Source organism: Anser cygnoides, chromosome 3 (genome assembly GCF_040182565.1).
Source record: "Anser cygnoides isolate HZ-2024a breed goose chromosome 3, Taihu_goose_T2T_genome, whole genome shotgun sequence".
In the NCBI taxonomy this organism is placed as follows: domain Eukaryota; kingdom Metazoa; phylum Chordata; class Aves; order Anseriformes; family Anatidae; genus Anser; species Anser cygnoides.
In genome coordinates, this window is record NC_089875.1 from 98008057 (window position 1) to 98027670 (window position 19614).

General features: G+C 39.0%; 1 protein-coding gene across 1 annotated transcript in view; it reads right to left on the reverse strand.

Annotated features, from left to right (window-relative positions):
• The window catches only part of AGPAT5 (1-acylglycerol-3-phosphate O-acyltransferase 5), a 60588-nt gene that overhangs the window by 30070 nt on the left and 10904 nt on the right, over window positions 1-19614 (reverse strand). The window contains exons 2-4 of the mRNA XM_013172290.3: window positions 12342-12411; window positions 12018-12133; window positions 6195-6284 (exon numbers count right to left, since the gene is read on the reverse strand). Coding sequence (XP_013027744.2) covers window positions 6195-6284; window positions 12018-12133; window positions 12342-12411 — 276 coding nt within the window. The remainder of the gene's footprint in view (window positions 1-6194; window positions 6285-12017; window positions 12134-12341; window positions 12412-19614) is intronic.

Sequence of the window (19614 nt, forward strand, 5' to 3'; positions counted from 1 at the left end):
TGATCAGAATCTGAACATCTCTGAATTAAAAAGCACATCAACAAGACAAAGAAGTGGCCTATGCTTTAAATTCAGCATATGCAGCTGATATGCAACTCCTTAGGACTACTTTACCTGAGTAAAATTCAGGAATGTAAATAGGTGCCCTACTTCTTCTCATGGACAGTGCTGTGCAAGACAAAGATATTCTGCTAGTGCAATCCAGCCTATGAAAGCTACATGCACAACTGGGCAGCAGAAGCTAAATCCTTAAGCAGTGTTTCCATAGATTATAAGAACTACAAATCTCTAAGATTTTAATAACTAAATAAGCTCTCCTGAACTTGGATTAAGAGCTGCTGAATTGTAGGAGCATTTTAATTGCCTAGAAACACCACCTGCAGTTTCTTGCAGTGAATGCAAAATACTGTGCTTGCGTTGAAAATGACACACAAAATTTAGCACTGCCACAATCCCCAATTCATTGATAAACCAATTTTAACTCTGGCAGAATAGGTCCCTCTGTTCAGAGTTATATTACACTTTTTGTACCTATTTCTGTATAATAGGTAAGTGTCAAGACACTGTCTCTGATCAATTCAAAAGTTAGAAGGAGTGGGTTCACCTAAGTAGAATTTTACTGATTTTGGTTTGAACCAGAAGGCCAGAAAAGAGGCAGAGATTACCTGAGGAGTCTTCAGTGTAAAGTCAGTGGACTTGCCCCTTATTCTACAAATTAATTGAACATATGACAACTGTATTCATGCATATAGCAACTGTTCATTTTTCCAGTGTTGTCAAGTTCTGCTAGTCAAAAAGAAATAGCAATGGTACAGAAGCAGCACTTAAAGAGGGGAGGAAACAGCTGAGGAAGACCTTGAGAAAGAACAGCATCAGAAAAGGAGCTGGTATTGCTGGAGCAGGGGAAAGGGGCATGAAGCTACATGCGAATCCCTGGAACACAGAACAAAGTCAGCCCAGATACTGTAAGCACACAGGGAGAAGAGATGCCAAAGGGAAAACCTGACCAAGGACAGAGCTTTGGATGGTGTCCCCAGAGAGAGTAGCGGCCACTCCACAGAAGAACATGGGGCATCAAGAAGTGGTATTACTGACTAAAGATATCTTGCTTTTGCTGTGCTGTTCTCAGGAGGGTGAAAAGGGAAAATAATGAAATATTTTTATTTATAATATTCAAAATCATATTAAACAATGCATTTTCTCAGTTTTCTTATTTTCATTATCGCATCCAGACAACTAGATGGATTCATATCTGAATCGATTTAGACCACTGCCTAAATGATATGCTTTTGGTGAACTGAATGAGAAACATTAACACTGATCAATCACTGAGAAAGATGTGGTGTGAGAAAGCATATCTGGTATAATTTGAGCAAAATACAAAAGTCAACGTGAGGAAAGTCTAGTGGGTGTCATCCTTGCCCATGGCAAGGGGATGGGAACTAGATGGTCTTTAAGGTCCCTTCCAACCCTAGCTATTCTATGAAAGCAAGCAAGGACATACAGGATTTATAAATTGTCAGGGATTTGCAAAGTAGTAACCATATGACAAAATAAGCCTTATAACATTAACATCAAGCCTTATAACAGTTGTATTAATGTATCTGTCCTCTTCAGGTTTCTGCTGTTTGGTTGGCACTGCTTCTGAGGACAAAGATTTATTCTGTTGCTGAATGAATTACAAACACAAGACACACAGTAACCAGCTAAACACTGGCCGTACTGGGCTGTGTCCCCATCTCACATTGCAGATAGCCTCCTCTTCAGGCATGATAAACAGGCACACAAGTTACATTTCAAATGGAATAGTTTGCTGTTCAGAAGAGTTAACTTTCTCTATAAAACAAGCAGACTGAGTGTATCAAGTGCCTGCTGGATATATTGTTACACCGAGAAATGCATTTATCCTTGTTATGGCTTACATTAGAACATTAACACAAAAGTGTCCTTCGAAGTGTGTGACAGTCTCTGCTCTCACAACCAGACACAAGACTGCAATTTGTTAACCATCAGCCAGATTTTCTGCCATTTTGAACAAAACCACACAGTTTCAAGTGAGTTTTAGCAATGAAAGGCCCAATAACAAACCATTTGTGTGTATAATTACACGGTAAGTTGAAAATTAAAACGAAAGAATGAAATAGAAAAATTTAGTAGTTGAAGGTCTCCACTAAGACAATACAGGAACAAATGAGTTTCAGTCTATTGTCAATTTTGTGCATGTCTAATAGCTGAACTGCTGCTGCTGCCTCGCTGTATTTTGAAAGCAAGGTGGAACACCTGTGAGCAGCAGGGCAGAAACGGGGGCTGGTGAAGGCAGGCAGAAATCCTAAGAAAGGTGAAAAATTGTACCATGCAGTCCACTGCCCTAACATGAGATCAGGCATACCTGATCACTGACCCAATCCTACTGTGAATGTGAGAGGTCAAGAGGCAGTCCTATTTTTCTGCTTGCATTCCACCTCTAATTTACTTTCCATTATTAACACAAGAAGAAAAGGAACCAAGTGAAATGAGGCAGTAAAGCAACTGAAGGGCTTGCTGTGCTAAGTAGAGTAGCGGACTCTGGTTCCGCCTTCCTACACATCTTAGGTTTCTTAATGGGAACAGGGATGGCTCCAGACAGACTGAACATTAATCACTTGGATTCTTTTGTTTAAACACTATGTGGAGAGAAACTGTAAATAACCAAGTGACCTTTAACACAGATTCCCTTCCATCTCTCTCTATTGGCATATAATTCTTTCCTTAGCAGCTGAAAGGCAAACTTTTCTCCAACACTACATTAAAGGAAAAAACCTCCACCACGCACATATTGAACAACCAAACAGTCACAGCTGCTCAATAAATGGAGGAAAAGTCTACTCTGATCTGCACCATCCAGTGTATAATTTTAATAGAAATTCAGAGTAGTAAATTACTTGTTTTCACAGGAAGCCTGCAGCAATTCATTCTTGTGCCGACAAGTTCAAGGCGTACTTGTTTTACTGATTAAAATGTCTTCATTTTAAAAGCACCATGGTTGCTTGTGAATGGCCCAGCAAGACAGAACTGCAAAGTTTATTCATGAATAATGCATTAAGGACAAAGGTTATCATGTTCTTCTCTCAGTATTAATTACAGGTTAAAGAGCATTTACGGCATCCACATTTAAATTCTCTGATAAAGTGGATTATAGGAAGTTTAGTCTTCCCTCAAATGACAGCTCAGTGGTCTGTAACTTCTACCCCAGCAGATGCAAACAATTTTCCCAGTAAATAGGATTTTGACAGCTTTGGTAAAACCTAAGGGTCCCTCCCTACATGGTTTGCCTAAAGGAGATTTAAAACAATGCTCTTTAACAGCAGTTACGCGCTATTCTCTTCCGTGCTGCTACCCTAGATAACAGGAGGAAAATGGCAACAACGGCCTGGTAAGCACATCCACTTTCTGTGCCCTGTTTCCAATGCCACAGAACTTCCAGGCAGCCAAATTACACCAAAAATTAAATGTACTCAGGTGGTCCCAAGTTTACTTGGCCTTATCTGAGACAGGTTAGGTATAGGTTTTCAATCCATATACAACTGAAGAATAAGAAGAAAGAAGATTCCGGAGGGGGAAAAAAAAAAAAAAAAAAAAGCCTTCTGGAGTTATTTCATTTACTAATCAAACACGGACATCCACCATGAAAAGCAGAACTCATGGTGGAAGCAGCTTTAAAGAAAAGGTTTATGCTTCAACCTCCCTTTACTTTTCAATTAGGCTAAAATCATGCATTAGTCTGTCGAGCCAATTTATAGCATTGGAGCAACACTGTACACTAGTTACAGGTTTCCAAAAGAGATGCAGAATTAGATGAGTTTCCAGGCATGTGTTCCTAAGATTGCGTTAAAAAAAATAAATCCAAATGTTTCTATAAAGCAGAGTGATTTAAAGCAGAGTTCAAATCAAGACTCTTATCACAATCAAAACATTAGTATTAGAACGAAACCCTGCATTTTAGGGGATGCAGAGGGCAGACAGAAAACCGGACTCAACCAGAAGCTGCATATTTGGCTAGCAAGAAATCAACGGGCCTGTGTGTGAAAACACCCTGCCAGGAGATTTCATCCGGAATAACCAAAGCAAACTGAACCAGCACTTTGCTTAGGGGAGTGACTTCAAACACATTTCATACATCCTACTATTTGTCTTTGCTTATTCAATTACACTGCAAGTTTTACAGAAAGCAGAATCTTTTCCACTTGCACACAGAAAATAACTTATGTAAAGCAATCTTTTCAACATCCCAGAACTCTTCTGGGTAATGCTGGCACAAATGATCACTACTGAATATGGCCATCTTCTCCCTGTGGACATTATTAGATGGACAGGTCCAGATATACCTATGCTTCTTACGAGCTAAGCAACTGCCAATGACCTCTGGAGCACAGAAGATCCAAGTAGCTCCTCAGGGAGAGATTCCCAGGCTAACACAGCCCCAGATGATACACTGAGAAATACTGATTTAATATTTGTTCTTCCTGTCAAACATACAAACCAAAGAAATTATACACTTTTTAAGCGCATTTCATGAAGATACAATGTATAACACTTGTACGTTCACCTTTACTACTATGCTAAAAATATATAGTGGTTAAGCTGTGTTGTATACTAAATTTCTATTTTCTACTAGCAAAAATATTTTTAAGACACCAACAACTTCAGAAGTATTTATTAAACATAGAGTACAATGCCACAGAGATATAATCTAATAAAGATTACATTTTGTGTATATGACTGAAACCAAGATTTGGAACTTATAAACACAAAATGTGCATGCTCCAGTAGAGAATTAAGCTTCTTTACAGAAGGGTCATGCAAATATCAACAACCAAAAAAGTCTCCTTATCCTCTTTATGCTCTGTTACAGAAGATGTATGTTATTTACTGGTGTACTGGGAAGAGCCGCCCCCCGAAAGGACAAGTGGAATTCTACTGAACTGATGTCATTTCATGCTAGCCAAAAACTCAGGGCAAAAACTTAAGTTGTCGTAATGTATTTCTGGCCATTGTAACTTATAGTCTAAAAACAGGAAATAGATCCACTTTACTTAATTAAAACCAAAAAAGCTCACAATGTTCAGGCTAAATCCTAGTGCTCAAACTCATTCTGTCTTGAACTATCTTGAGTGGGCATGCTTTACTCATTTGAGGTATTCAGTAAGCGTAAGACCGGTTTACTTTTTCAACATGTTTGATATGTGCAAACATAAACATACTATCTACAAAAGAAAGAAGAAAAAAAAGAAGAAAAAAAAAAGAGTATTACTAAGGTCAAAACAATCTATATATTCCTTGTACCCAAGCTTCATCTTTAAGAGATTTGCCACTTACTTGGAGTGGCAAGTCTTAATCACATCATTTTAAATAAAAGGAAAGTGCAACTGTTCTATATCATGGCTGGCTGAGTTGTTTTCTGTAAGTCTAGCCAAAAAGGCAAAAAACATTTTAATGCACAGCAAGTAATGGAAGCAAAGTGCAGTGATTCTAACCACTGAGCCACAAACCATACAGGGAGTCATGAGAAAAGTCACTTGGCACTAACAATGAGTCTTCAAATAGAAAATTATCATGAGCCGTTTTTCTGGTTTTGATTTTTTTTCTCCTCCAAGCGTAGCAGACAAAGTTACTCAGTTCTAAGATGTCACTGCCACTAAAAGTGGACTGATCATTGGGATGACTAATGAAGATTTAATAGGAATGATTCTTGACTTTCAGAAGATCAAACAATTGGTATTATACAAAAATACCAGTCTGACAAGCAACGCTACAATAGTCAGAATGTTTTCTTTTGAAACACAGGAGACACTAGAAGTGGCTGCCGAAGCAAGTTACTGCAGTAGTTACTATAGGTTCTAAGATTTCAATCAGATCCTCCCTGCCCTCTACAGACAGAATCAAGAAATTTGCATCATTCATAAAAGGACTAGTCTAATTTCTAGGAGTTTAATTAGAGGGATCATTCTAATCACAAAAAAAAAAAAAAAAAAAAAAAAAAAAAAACAAACAAACAAAAACGCCAAACCTGTAAAAATACAGAAAGAAAACAAATCCATGACTTCTGTCTTGTAGTTTGTGGATGTGAGGCATGGCTAGTTTCTCCTATAAGCCCTCGCCACTAAAATGGTCAATGAAATGAGGAAAGGGGGGCAGAAAGAAAAGTATAATCTTACCGAAGTCTCAGCTTTCATCTGGGTCCGCAACTTCTCTCTCATTTCTTTTTCATTGAATTTGGCACTTCTTTTTACATAGACTCCTCCATGCTAACAGAGATAAAAAAAAGGAAAAAAAAAAGAAAAAAAAAAGAAAAGGATTAAATATTTAAATAGTTTAATGTAGAATACTTGATAAAAGAACAAACAAGATGACAGTGACATTCACCCTTATGACTCATGCTGCAAATTGCCCACAAGACATTTTCTCCTAGGATGAAAGCACTTAAAACTAAATTTATATTTGTACATAAGTTCACAAAATCTGTTTATATGAGGATCAGATGTACAAAAAGTATTGTAAGACACTTGAAGTGTCTTGTTTAAAGGTGTTAAAATAATTGACTGGAAGATGGCATTGAAACTGACCCCAGGGATTTACTCCTGAAAACATAGACAAGGAGCTTAACTTGTAGATCAAGGGAAATCCCACAGCAGAAGTCACTCACATACAAGTAGTTACTGGCCAATGTTTTCAATCATATGTGCCTGCTCTTAAGTAGTGACTAATGTAAATACTGCAGTTACTTGTATTGTACCTATACATACAGAATTCATGAAAGGCACAAAAGTAACTATCACAAGCCCTGAAAACATTTTCATGTACTTTACTAGAGAACTGAACATTAAATGAAATTAAATACTGAGACCAAAATCGTGTAAGGCAAAGGATTTTATAAAAGTATTTTTTACTGAAAACCATTAAAAGAAGTTGGACCATTTCCTGCAAAAGATATGACTTGTTCCACACAATTTATCACAAAAACTTCAGTAAAATCTGCCTCATTATACCTCCCTCTTCTATCACTTTGCTTTATCTACAGCTGAGCTACTACAGGTTGTAAACAAACATGGTCCAAAATGAAAAACTGCTACAATGAATTCTGAAAAAAAAAAAAGAAGAAAAAGAAAAGAAAATGCTCCCAAATAACAGAATTTCATTTTTAAGTGATGTCTTCTTCAAGGATTCTCTAACTCAATTGTTAACTCAGTCATACTCTTCTTTGCCCACCCTGACTGTTGGCATTAGGATTTATCAGGTAATTCCGTGTCTGTTTGTGCTTTTACATGCTGTTAACAGAAAGGTGACAATAAGATTAAACTTCTAGGAGCTGAACCTCATTCAAATATCTTATCTCAGGAAAAGATATAATACATTACAGAAACAGGGGTGTTGTGGTGGATGCATGTGCGTGTGGGGAGCCACCATCTTATTTGAGTGTCATGGACAGGGCTACAGCTTGAGGGTTAGGAGGAGGCAGCCAGAGGAGAAGGCTACAAAATGTTCTTTCAGCCTTTGCTTTCCATGGTGTGGAGAGATGGCTGTGCAACTGCTCAGATAGTGATATTTGACATGACTTTGAAGTTGTTCTCCAAAAGCTGCAGTGAAAAGGAAAGAAAGTCAACGGCGCATTAACTCCATATTAAATATTCTGTCTTAGCATTATTATCTGTGCTTCCCTCCAAGGTGCAGCTGCAATGCTCCACTGTGTGGTTATGGCTGGCAGGGGACCAGAACTATGCAGGGAACAGAACCACCCAGTCCATTGAGCCTGGCCTTAAGCAGATGCTTGAGCATCGTATCAGCCCCAGCACGCTAGCAGTTTACCAGCCCTGGATAGATAATGTCATGAACAGAAAAATTTTCCATCAGCTGTGCAGCAAACAGAGCCACACGCTATCTACAAACTTCATATGCAAGGCTGTTTTTAAGATCTGACAGCATTAAAGGGACGTAGAAGTCTTATGCTGGAAAGTGACACCACAACTGCTCCCAGGACAGGCAAACTCAGTGTGGTATGAGAAACAATGCGTCTACTGTATAAGACTTCCACATAATTTGTAAGTCATTGTTCTGTGTGAGCTCAGCTAGGTCAAGCTTTGATTCCAGCCATCCCTCGTTTATCAAAGTCTTCCCTTATTTATCAAATTACTAACCAGCTGCAGTAAAATGGGAAAGTACTGAACCACCTTTTCCTTTTTTTTTTTTAAAATTGGTGAACGTACATAAATCAAGTTACTGTTGTCCAGTTTGCTCATGGACACCCAACACCAAAGACAATCTCAGTGTCCCCAATTCAGACTTCTTCCTTGCTGAGGAATACATTTGTACTTCTCATGTCAATATGAGTATACAGACACTTAACACAAGGACAGACAAACTACATATTTTAAGATCACCGCTCACTACACAAAACCCAGCTACATATATGTCAGCTTCCCTGCAGCACAGGGATACAAAGCTAAGGAGGCAAGATGCCACACTAGCTAAATAATCAGATAAAATTCAGTAACAACCAAAAGCATACATGAGCTGATGCTGAATAACAGAAAAGACCTACTTCCTATGTTAAAAAGTCAAGCAAACTTTGGGATATCAAAAATATTTATCGCTATTATGTCCTAGCCTCACCAGGTGGTATAAGATGAATAAGAGCTGGCTGCATTTTGGCGCAGAAAGATAGGGCAAAGCAAATTTTAGATCCACCCAAAAATAATAAAACCAGTTTTATGAAAAGAAATCTATCTACCTAATAAATAAAACTCGGAACATAACAGGTTAATTTAAGTGTTTCTTTTCCTTTTTTCTTTGCTATTAGATATCTGCCTCCAAAGAAGAATGTCAGTTATGCAATTGTATACAGCTCAAATTCCCCAATTTGTATTGCATTTCCTTTTCAGTAAGAGATCAAATATATGAACGCTTTTCAAAACACATTTCTGGAAGTATTGTTTTTAAGTTTTTGATTTTTTTCCGCTGTACTTTAAAAGCCCCTCTCTCAGTCAACAATGGATTATGTTTACAAATATACTTCCTTTGTGCCTGAATTTTGCTCTCCTGGACATCCAGACCACGTTTATTTCCAAACAGGATGTTTACCTGAGGTAGGGAATATGAATTCCGTGAGCATGTCGTAACTACGTGGCTCTGGAAACTTTTAGTGGAGTGTAAGTGACATCACTAACAGAACATCAACAGGAAGGGCAGGAAGTGTTTTATGTTTTTGCACTGTTTGGTGTGATAAAAACAATAAAAATACCTATTAGCTTGCGCTGCAGTCCTGCTGCATCCCGTATCCGTAATTCAAACACATGCATCACCATTGTCAGTAAGCTGCCTTTCATCTGTGTCACTGAATTAATTTTATATAATTTTAACAATTTACCTATATAGCTATATATAGCCCCCACATCTTGTAGTAGTTTTATATTTTGAGGAACATGAAGCCGAACAGGTTCTCTTTTTTTTTTTGATTAAAAGTGTAGCCTACATACGGATTAATTTCCACAGGAACCTTCTGTTAACAGTCGATATATCAATCAGAAAACAGAGCACCGGATATTCCACATAGCAATAGTCATTTTCCAAAATCTTGAAAAAAAACGATTTTGGGCACCTAGCGATAGCAGATGGAATAGATATCCTGCCTGTATTTTAATTAACTCCGACTTAAATCACCACAAATGTAATGACTACAAGCAAGTACAAACAGCAAAAATATTTCCATGCAACAGACTGGTCTCTTTCTCTTCAGTGGAAGAAAAATGAAGAGAACCAAAGTAATTGGTGGAGACTATTATTAGACAACAGAGAAGTCCATTTTCTCCCAGTGGATACCCTCACTGAGGTACAACCAGGTATGATATTTTGTACTTATTTAGGGAACTGGGAGAGCAACCACTATACAAATAAAAGTAAATCACATATGGTCTTCTTCTTTTCTCTGCTGCATATTCTTTTCTAAACACTGCAATTTTTGAAGAAAAGATGTCAACCACGCATGCTCCAGCCTAGCTTTACAGCCTGCTCACTGCCTATGGCACTCACGCAAAGGACAACAAAAATTTTCAATTGTCAGGCTGAAAATAGCATTGAACCTGGATCTGCCGGTAGGTACCTAGAGGAACACTCTAACCATTTACACACTGAAAGTGGGAACCTCAACCGTTACCTGTGCTCTAAAGTAAAAGTGAGAGAGTCCACTCTCTCTAGAGATGGGCATTTTAGGTGACATGATTCAAGACTTTGCACTCAGTGTAGGCACCTACAGCAAAGCTAGAAGGGAACATCTGATTGCTGGGAAAGGCCACTGTTTGAGGCGCTTCCTAGTCTTCAGCATCCCCTATGAGGCAGTCTGTGGATCTGTACCCCACCTTGACCATTACTCTCTAAACCCAATAGTAATAGCATTTTTATACAGTAGCTTATTGGAGGCAAAGTCTCAGAGTCAACCAATTCAGCTGTAGTCTAGTACCAGAGAAGAGCTGTCCTACCTCCTTCCCTCTCCTCACCACTGCCTGTATGCTCAACCCTTTTTCCTATTTTTGCTGATCTAAAAATCAATTGATCTGATTTGACTTATGGATACAAGAGTACAAGTGCTAAGACACAGATAGGAACATGCAGCCAAGAGCGATGAAGAGAGTAAAGCTTCCAATTTGCACATAAGCCCACGACCAGATTGGGTCTAGTCAATCACACAATGACAAGGACGGGCAGTTGATTCTCACTGTACCATTCTTGCCGTATAAGGGAGTGTTGTTCTACTTTGGATCCAGGCATAAAAAAGACAAGCATCATCAACAATACATTCTTCAGTAACAAGAAGAGGTAAGTTGCCTGTTTTTCATATTTTTCTTTACATGCTAATATACAGTTGAAATCACACTCAGTATCGTATTTTTCTCAGTATACCTGAGACTCTTGGACAATTCAAACTGCCTAATTCTAGCAAAATATTTTTCTAAGTATTCTAGCAAGAGTATTTTTCTAAGGTTTCTCCCTTTTTTTCTGAAGGGTGAGGAAAACAGATTAATGTTCAGGGAACAGGTAAAGATCAAAGATGGAAGCCAAAGGGGAAGAATCTTGTGTAACAGGCACTTTGGAGCAGTTATCCAAAACTTAATCCATTTCTATTCTAACAATTAAGCACCTACCTAAACTACATTTTGTTTCATTTGTATATAGAAACAGTCCTGCTTTCAGAAAAAGCAAAGAATAGACATGACAAATTCAGAGAGGAGTTTAGAGGTAAATGTCATTTACATTGTTCTCCATCATTTTAGATTAAAGATCACGATCACTCAGTATGTCGTCTGTACAATCAACATGGCCCACTGTTTCTTCTGTAATTGTATGACTTTGAGTCACATCAGGTTGAGCTCTCAAACTAAAAGGAACAAGAGAAGCATAACGTAGGAAGAGGAGAAAGTAAGAAGTAGTAATAGGAATATGGTTAGACTCATTTAGGTTTACAGAGTTCTGGCTTAACTGAAGCCCAAGGCAAAAACCATTAACAATTTCATGGAGGCTGGGATCTGGCTCTCCTCCATGCCATCCTAAATTCCTCTTTTATATTGTTTTAATGAATAAATAAATAAATACGCACACTAAAAATGTGAATTTACACACAGTTTGAAGCATGACCAAAAAAAAAAACATAGAAAAAAGTCTGTTTTCACTTACTGCCAAGTGGGCATTTGGACTGTAAAAAGAACAAAGTATTAGAATATTCTGAAACAGCTACTAACAGATTGTACAGCCTTAATTCTAGTACTAAACACTGACCATAAAAAGCATTAATTTAGAAGAGTAAACTGATTTTTAATAACAGTATCTCAACTACAATACACATCTAACTACACTGAGTGAAAGAAGCTATTTTCATGTTCAAACAACTGTCAGCTCAGAACTCCATCTTCCCATTACATATGATAAATAGAAGGCACGTACATCATATATATTTGACCCACAAAGAGCAAGGAAAAAATGAATGGGCTTACCTGTGAAAAATACCACCCGTACAATGGAAGCCATTTTAACCCATCTTTCAAAACGTACCGGACATGCCCAAGAGCATTCTGCCTGATTGCCAACATGTCCGCAATAATCCAATCAACTGCAAAGACAAAAGTCCAAAATGTTCAGTTAAACCAGTTCTCAACTGACACTGATAAAACAAAAAGCACATTTTGTATACCGAAATATCGTTAAAGTTTTCTGAACTAGAAGTTCTAATTAAGAGCTCATTAGGGCAAGGCTAGAAAGGGACAGAGCAAAAGGATGAGCAGATCTTTAGAAGCGTTAAGAAAAAAAACCACACAAACCTGTACACTGATGATTTGATAAATATATTACATTTTCTTTATTTTTTGGCAAATCCCCATAGATTATTACCTAAAAAAAAAAAAAAAAAGTGTTAGTTTATTGTTTATATTCACTGTATTAGTCAGTGACAAGATCCAGTGAGGTAATTACCAGTTTTCCAAGAAAACTGCCAGCACACTATTAACCCCATTAATTTATCAGAACCCGTCATGCAATCAACAAGGAAGTTAATACTAATTAATTAGGGCACAAGAAGTCTGTTCTGTTCTTACTCCTCAGCCTTACAATGGGATCCATTGATGCCAACCTATAACCACAAGATCCCTACTCTAATGCAATTAAAGGTAAAAGGAACCATGACAAAACCATCATTTAACTTCATAAATCACATCAGTAACATATAGCATATGCTTCAGCCAGGCACTTGTTATTAGATCAGTTCAATTTAAAGCTGTATGCTTTCCTAGATTAGATCAAGAAAAAAAATCTCAACCATTTGCCACAATTTTAACCACAAAGAATGAACAAAAATATGAGACCGGTGGGGCAGGGATAAAAGATTAAGTTGGTCTTCAGCTTTTGTTACATTATGTTCTTCTCCATTACTTTAAAGATCCCTTTTTAACCTTGCAGTTTTCCTCCCTCAAAAGTAACTACCTAGGAGTGAAATAGCTTTCTGAGAGCACAGTTAAGAGCATGATGCAGAAGAAGTAATCATAATCCAAACAGCTTTGAAAATGGATTAATTCAATCCAAACAGCTTTGAAAATGGATTAATTCAATCAAATTTATTTCAGATATAAAATGAGAAGCTGAATTTAACCATTTCAATTCTCAACTGAAGAATCTGTACAGCAGTGTATTATAAACACTTCCATTATCTAATTTAGCTTAGTTTTCCAATCAGCATTTTCCAGATAGCATTATCCCCTGACCCTCTCAATACTAATGGGTTGTATTCCTTGTTTGTAGAAATTAGCTGTATTAAAGACATATTCTTCTTCGAAGTGATGGGATTCACCAAAACAAAAGCGCTATATGGGAGGTTTACCCACTTATTATCACTACCCCAGTCGGGACTGTCTGGATATTTTATAAGGAAGATATAACTAACACTCAGATCTTGATTAAAATCATTTAGTGTGCTGAATCTCAAACTGATCCTTACATTTACATTTACAGCACATTTACAAGCACATTTACAAGCAGCTCTGGAAAATGTGCCAGTTAACCTGTTATACCAATGGGTAACTTTTTGTGTGGTAACACTAGGCAAACACCCCACAAAAAGCTGCATGTTTACAATCATGCTGTTGCTTCTTTGCAGCTGCACTGATAATCAGATTTGCTTTCAAGGCAAGAAACCATATATTGGCAATTTGAGATATTCAGTAAATATGTGCACAAGAGATCATCCAGCATACAGTACGGAGAACATAAGAGGATATTACTTATTTGAATTCTTTTCCAGAAAATGCATGTACAATACATTTAACTAACTATTTGTAACCAGCCAGTTGACAAGTATATTCTGAACAGTTTCCAAGAAATTCAAACAAGATTTTGAAAAGCGGTATGAGTAATTTTCTCATTAAAGTTCAAGGAGAATTTATAACCTTCCTTCTGACAGTCTTGCTACCACATGCTATTTAGTACAAGGTAGCATCAAAGGATCTGCTCTTACAATTCAGGTACAAAGATTTCATTGAAATAAAAAATTATCTTCCTACTCTCACTTATAGAGTGAAAGCTTCATTTTGAAGTGTATACTGCCAGCGATGTTATGCAGTAGGTCCACAAATACTGTTTTTTAATTTCAGTTAAGACTCCACTGTGCAGTTCCTGGCAAAGACTGCTTTAGAGGAAGTGAAAAGGCCCAATGCAACAGATCACTACAACAGAAGGTCCTGATTGATGTCTGTGCTTTCATAAAAGGTAAGAAAATATGAACAAGAGGAAAACAAAATCTGCCCTTGACACTGGAAGAGCTGGCCCACACAAAAAAATAAACATGGTTTGAAATACTTAATTTATTATTTTAACTTCTAAAAATTTCTGCTTTTTCTCTTGTGTACAAAGTCAAAATCTCAGTGTGATCAGAACCACAACTCAAAGCACTCACTTGTGACTATTACATCAGTAAAAACAAATATAACAGATATTCCCTTAAAAAAAACATATAAGATTGTGTCTGCCAAATGTAACAGTTAATCTGTATTACTTTTTATTTCAATAGGATTGGATGTGGTTCACTTTTTAATCCCAGAGGAACACCCTCTCATTGTTACTGTAAGTAGATTTCTGTGTACGACATAGTCTTACCGTAACAGCCAGCCAAAACATGTTTATGTGTAACAGACCAAAATTTTTCAATTGTGATAAAACACACAGCCATGCAGTTGTACAGAACTGAAAGGATCTATCTTCTCCTATTTATAATTAGTTCTCATTAAACACAAGAAAGGATATTTTATTTCAAAGTGAAAGAAAGAGTAAAAAAAAGTGAAAAAAAACCCACAACTATTTTGCTTGCTTGAATGGCTCAGTCTAAGAGGAGGCCACAGCTTTAACCACAGCATCGTTCAGTTCAGCAGTCTCAACAAAAGGCTCATACAGTTCGCTAAAAGCCAGCGAGCAGCTATTCACATATTCAACATTCACGGCCAGGAACTGCAGGCTAGAAACTATACGATATAGCTATTATTACAACCAGAGAAGAGTGGCAACTTTGAGCCTTCGTTGTCTAGAGGTTTCTTCAGCTATCACAGGACACCCCTACTCCGTGAACAGTCATGTAACTTTCCTTCTGAGAATGAAGCATGTTTGTTTTAGCCTTGTGTTTCTGGAAACTTTTGCAGACCATACTTATAGACGGTTAAAATTTAGAGCCTTGAATCCTGCAGAAATGTTGCCTCTTTCCTCTCTGGAATTCGTTTGCTGGTGGGTAAGCAGGGGAAGCATTCAGGGCATGCCTTCGAGTTCTGGCGATCTGAAGCTTTTAGGTGAACCAGAGCACCTAACCTACATTATAGCTGCAGAAGGAAGTGACACAATATTCTTCTTAATGGTTTCCAGAAACACTTTGACTCCCTGCTGTTGCTTGTAGTGGTAACTCCACAGAACTCCCTGCTGCCGAGGACTGTGCAAGAGCAACCAACTCCTTTTCAGACTGCCGGTGCAGAAGATATCCAGGGACCACAGTGCAGGCAAGCACCCGAGTGATATGTCACAGCATATATACATATATATTCTACCTACCGATCGGTTTGAAAGACTGAGAGGAAAAATGTTCTGTCTGTCACAATGAAGCAAGTGAGGAACCTATCCATTTGAATAGGTGTTCTTTCATTTTCTTCAAAAAAAAAAGCACAATAAAGAGCAACACAGCAAGCCAAATTAAACAGAGATTTGAGGGAAAACAGCATGCGGATTTATAGTCTTCCATTGCAAACATAACTTGGGTATAGAGCATTAAAATTTGCGAGTTTAGTCATGTTTTGGATGCTTCACAGCCCAGTTCGCAATAGCAGGTAATACCACTGCTGTTGATACGGGTCTTTCACATCTGTTTATGTAGCAGTGCCATCAAACCCAACTCACAGAATGTTAGAGACTGGAAGGGACCTTGAAAGATGATCTAGACCAATTCAGTTGGTCTCAGATAAGGGAAGGAGAATGTTAAATGAATTCCCTTCTGTGGAAGGGCTGGGACCCAGCTGTTCACATGCTGAGCAGGCACAAGACACGCCTCAGAGGCATCAAGGGCAAAGCTCTAATGCACAAGCAGGAGGTAACCACAAGCCCTCCTGAAGGGGGAATTTACTAATTCAACGTTACGCTGAGCCAGGTATGCAAATGGGGGCTCCAGGGTGATCTGGTGACACCAGCTTCTGTATCCAGTGCAATATATTCAGCCAGGGCTGTGCAAGTGCAGTAGCTTGCATAGCTATGCAAAACAGTCCTGCATGGCAGCCACACCTGAATACACTGTAATTTGACAAGGCTGCACAGCAACAAGGTGGAATTAGATTTTGATTTCTTGATTAGGAAATCTGCACATACCAAAGAAAATGAAATAGTTCATTTAATCACATCCTAGCTATATTGTCTCAGTAAATAAGGCCATGACAAACTAACTCAAGAGAGAAAAGTAATCACACTATCAGAAGACCTGCACGCAGGTTGACTGGTGACCACATCAAACTCCTGGCAAAGAGATAACCTCAGTGTGGTAATTGGATGTCGGTGATCATGCAAGCAGTTCTCACACCTCTGCTTCACTGGCAGTATGGCAACACAGATGGTTATTGGTGGTAAAAACTTGGGCCATCTCATTTGATGTCCTGTGGCATTGGCACACTCATTCTTGGCTCCTCAGACTTCACGGCCCTCCCTCCCCTCATTCCTCTGCATGGAAACCAGGTGTGAATTGCAGGACAATGCTCCCTTCTTTGCTATTACTTCAGCAACAGAACTGATGTGCACTGGGGCACAATGCAGAGAAAAAGGTGGAATATAAAATATAAAGCTCAGCTTCCAGCACACAGCCAAAAGCAACCGGAAGAAAGGATTAAAACAGAAATATGGTAATAGCAGAACTTTCCTTCCCTCTCCTGGAGGAAGACAAGAGAAACAGAACATTCCAGAAATCCAGCAATCATTTAAAACAACTATACAAACTTCAGGTATTCAGCTGTGCTCCCCTCAAAACATGCAGTTCTCTCCATTTTGCCATTTCTTCCTGACTCCTTTAGTAACTTCGACTGCATGCTCTTTGGAACAAGAGCTTCTGTGTGAGCTGGGCTCTACTACAACTGGAGTGCTTATTAGAATAATTGGTATCCTAGGATACATTTCTCATCTTTTTGTCAAAAAATCTGGAAATAATTTTGTGGTAAAAGGGTGGAGCTTGCATCAACAAACCTCCAAAAGCAACTACTAGATATGGCTTCTGAAGTCAATGCATAATCCAGGACAAGCTGACTTCTGCAGCATTGCTGCTCTGTTAAGATCTACTGCAACAGTACTTAAATTCTAGTGCTACAGGTATCTTGTGGGAAGTTCTCTGTTCTTCTAAAAATCTGCCTGATGACACAAGCAGTCCTTTAAGCTTTCCATCATTTATCAGCAGTCCTGGCTATCAGGGGAGGTCCCATTAGACTGGTGGCTAGCAAATGGGATGCCCATCTACAAGAAGGGACAGAAGGAGTACTCAGGGAACTGCAGGCCTGTCAGTCTGACTTTGGTGCTGGGGAAGCTCAGGGAGCAGATTATCTTGAGTGCCATATGCAGCACTTACAGGACAACCATGAAATCAGGCCCAGTCAGCATGGGTTTATCAAAGACAGGCCCTGCTTGATGAACCCAGTCTCCTTCCAGGACAAGGTGACGCATTCAGTGGATGGGGGAATGGCTGTGGATGTGGTCTACCTATACTTCAGTAAGGATTTTGACACTGTTTCCCACAGCATTCTCCTGGAGAAGCTGGCTGCTCAAGGCCTGGACAGGCATAAGCTTTGCTGGATTAAAAACTGTCTGGGTGGCTGGGCCCAAAGAGTTGCAGTGTATGGAATTAAATCCAGTTGGAGGCCGGTCACTAGTGGTGTCCCCCAGGGCTCAGTACTGGGGCCAGTTCAAGATCTTCATCAGTGATCTGGACGGAAGTATCAAGTGTACCCTCAGTAAGTTTGCAGATGACACCAAGTTAGGTGCGAGTATTGGTCTGCTTGAGGGTAGGAAGGCTCTGCAGAGGGATCTGGATTGGCCAGACCGACAGGCCAAGACAAACTCTGTGAAGCTCAACAAGGCCAAGTGTCAGGACCTGCTCTTGGGGCACAACAGCCCAATACAATGCTACAGGCTGGGGGCAGAGTGGCTGGAAAGCTGCTGGTGGAAAGGGACCTGGGGGTACTGGTCAACAGCCAGTTGAATATGAACCAACACTCAGGTGGCCAAGAAGGCCAACAGCATCCTGGCTTGTATCAGAAATAGTGTGACCAGCAGGACTAGGGAAGTTACCTGGCTCTGGTGAGGCCGCACCTCAAGTACTGTGTTCAGTTTTGGGCCCCTCCCTACAAGATGGGCATAGAGTCCCTGGAACGTGTCCAGAGAAGGGCAACAAAACTGGTGAAGGGTCTAGGAAACAAGTCTTACGAGGAGTGGCTGAGGGAGCTGGGGTTATTTAACCTGGAGAAAAGAACGCTCAGGGGAGACCTTATCACACCCTACAATTACCTTACAGGAGATTGTAGCAAGGTGGGGATCCGTCTCTTTTCCCAAGCACCAAAGTGATAACACAAGATGAAATGGCCTTAAGTTGCACCAGGGGAGGTTTAGGTTGGAGAGTAGGAAAAATCTCTTCACTGAAAGGGTTGTGAAATATTGGAAGAGGCTGCCGAGGGAAGTGGTTGAGTCATCATCCCTGGAGATCTTCGTGTAGATGTAGAGTTTAGTGACATGGTTCAGTGGTGGACTTGGCAGTGCTAGGATAAAGGTTGGCTAGATGATCTTAGAGGTCTTTTCCAACCAAAATGATTCTGTGATTCTAAACAAAATATCTCAGATCACAGGATCTATTTACCCTGTTTGACAAGAAGCAGGCTCAAGGCAGGACATAACTGGGGGCCTTGTACTTGGTGCTGACAAATTTCTCAGGTATTCAGATGCCCTACTATAAGCATATCAAAATGTTAGCTTTTCTTCACAGAAGATAGGGAAGCACTTTTATTCTCATTTAACAAATACTGGTCTCACTTGCCTACACCATAAAGACACAAATCTTCCCCCAAACACTGAACAGAAGGATTCCACCATTTTACAGACTCAAGACTTTGCACTGTCCTTAATATTTTTCATAAGCAACATCTAAGCTCAAGGGAATGCATGAAGATGAAAGTTTGAATGAGAAAGAAGAAAAATTGCACAATTTAGTTGTCAGCTGCTTTATCTCTAGCACTGCAAAATGTTTACCTTTCAATATATTTCTTCCTAAAAATACCTTTAGATCACATACAATTTTTAGGTAATGGTCATATTATAATTATACATCATAACGTCTTTTAGTCAAAGAGACTACCTACTCAAAACATAACTGATCAAGTCTGAAGTCAGCTGCTCAGGCTCAGCACCAAACCATAAAATCCCAATGCAATCCACTTTATTGGAGCAGATAGCTCACTCAAGTATTCTGCAGCTATTTATTTTACTGGGGTTCTGTGAAGAGAACCACTGCCAAGAGACTGAGCTATGGGACACATTGAGATTTCTATATGA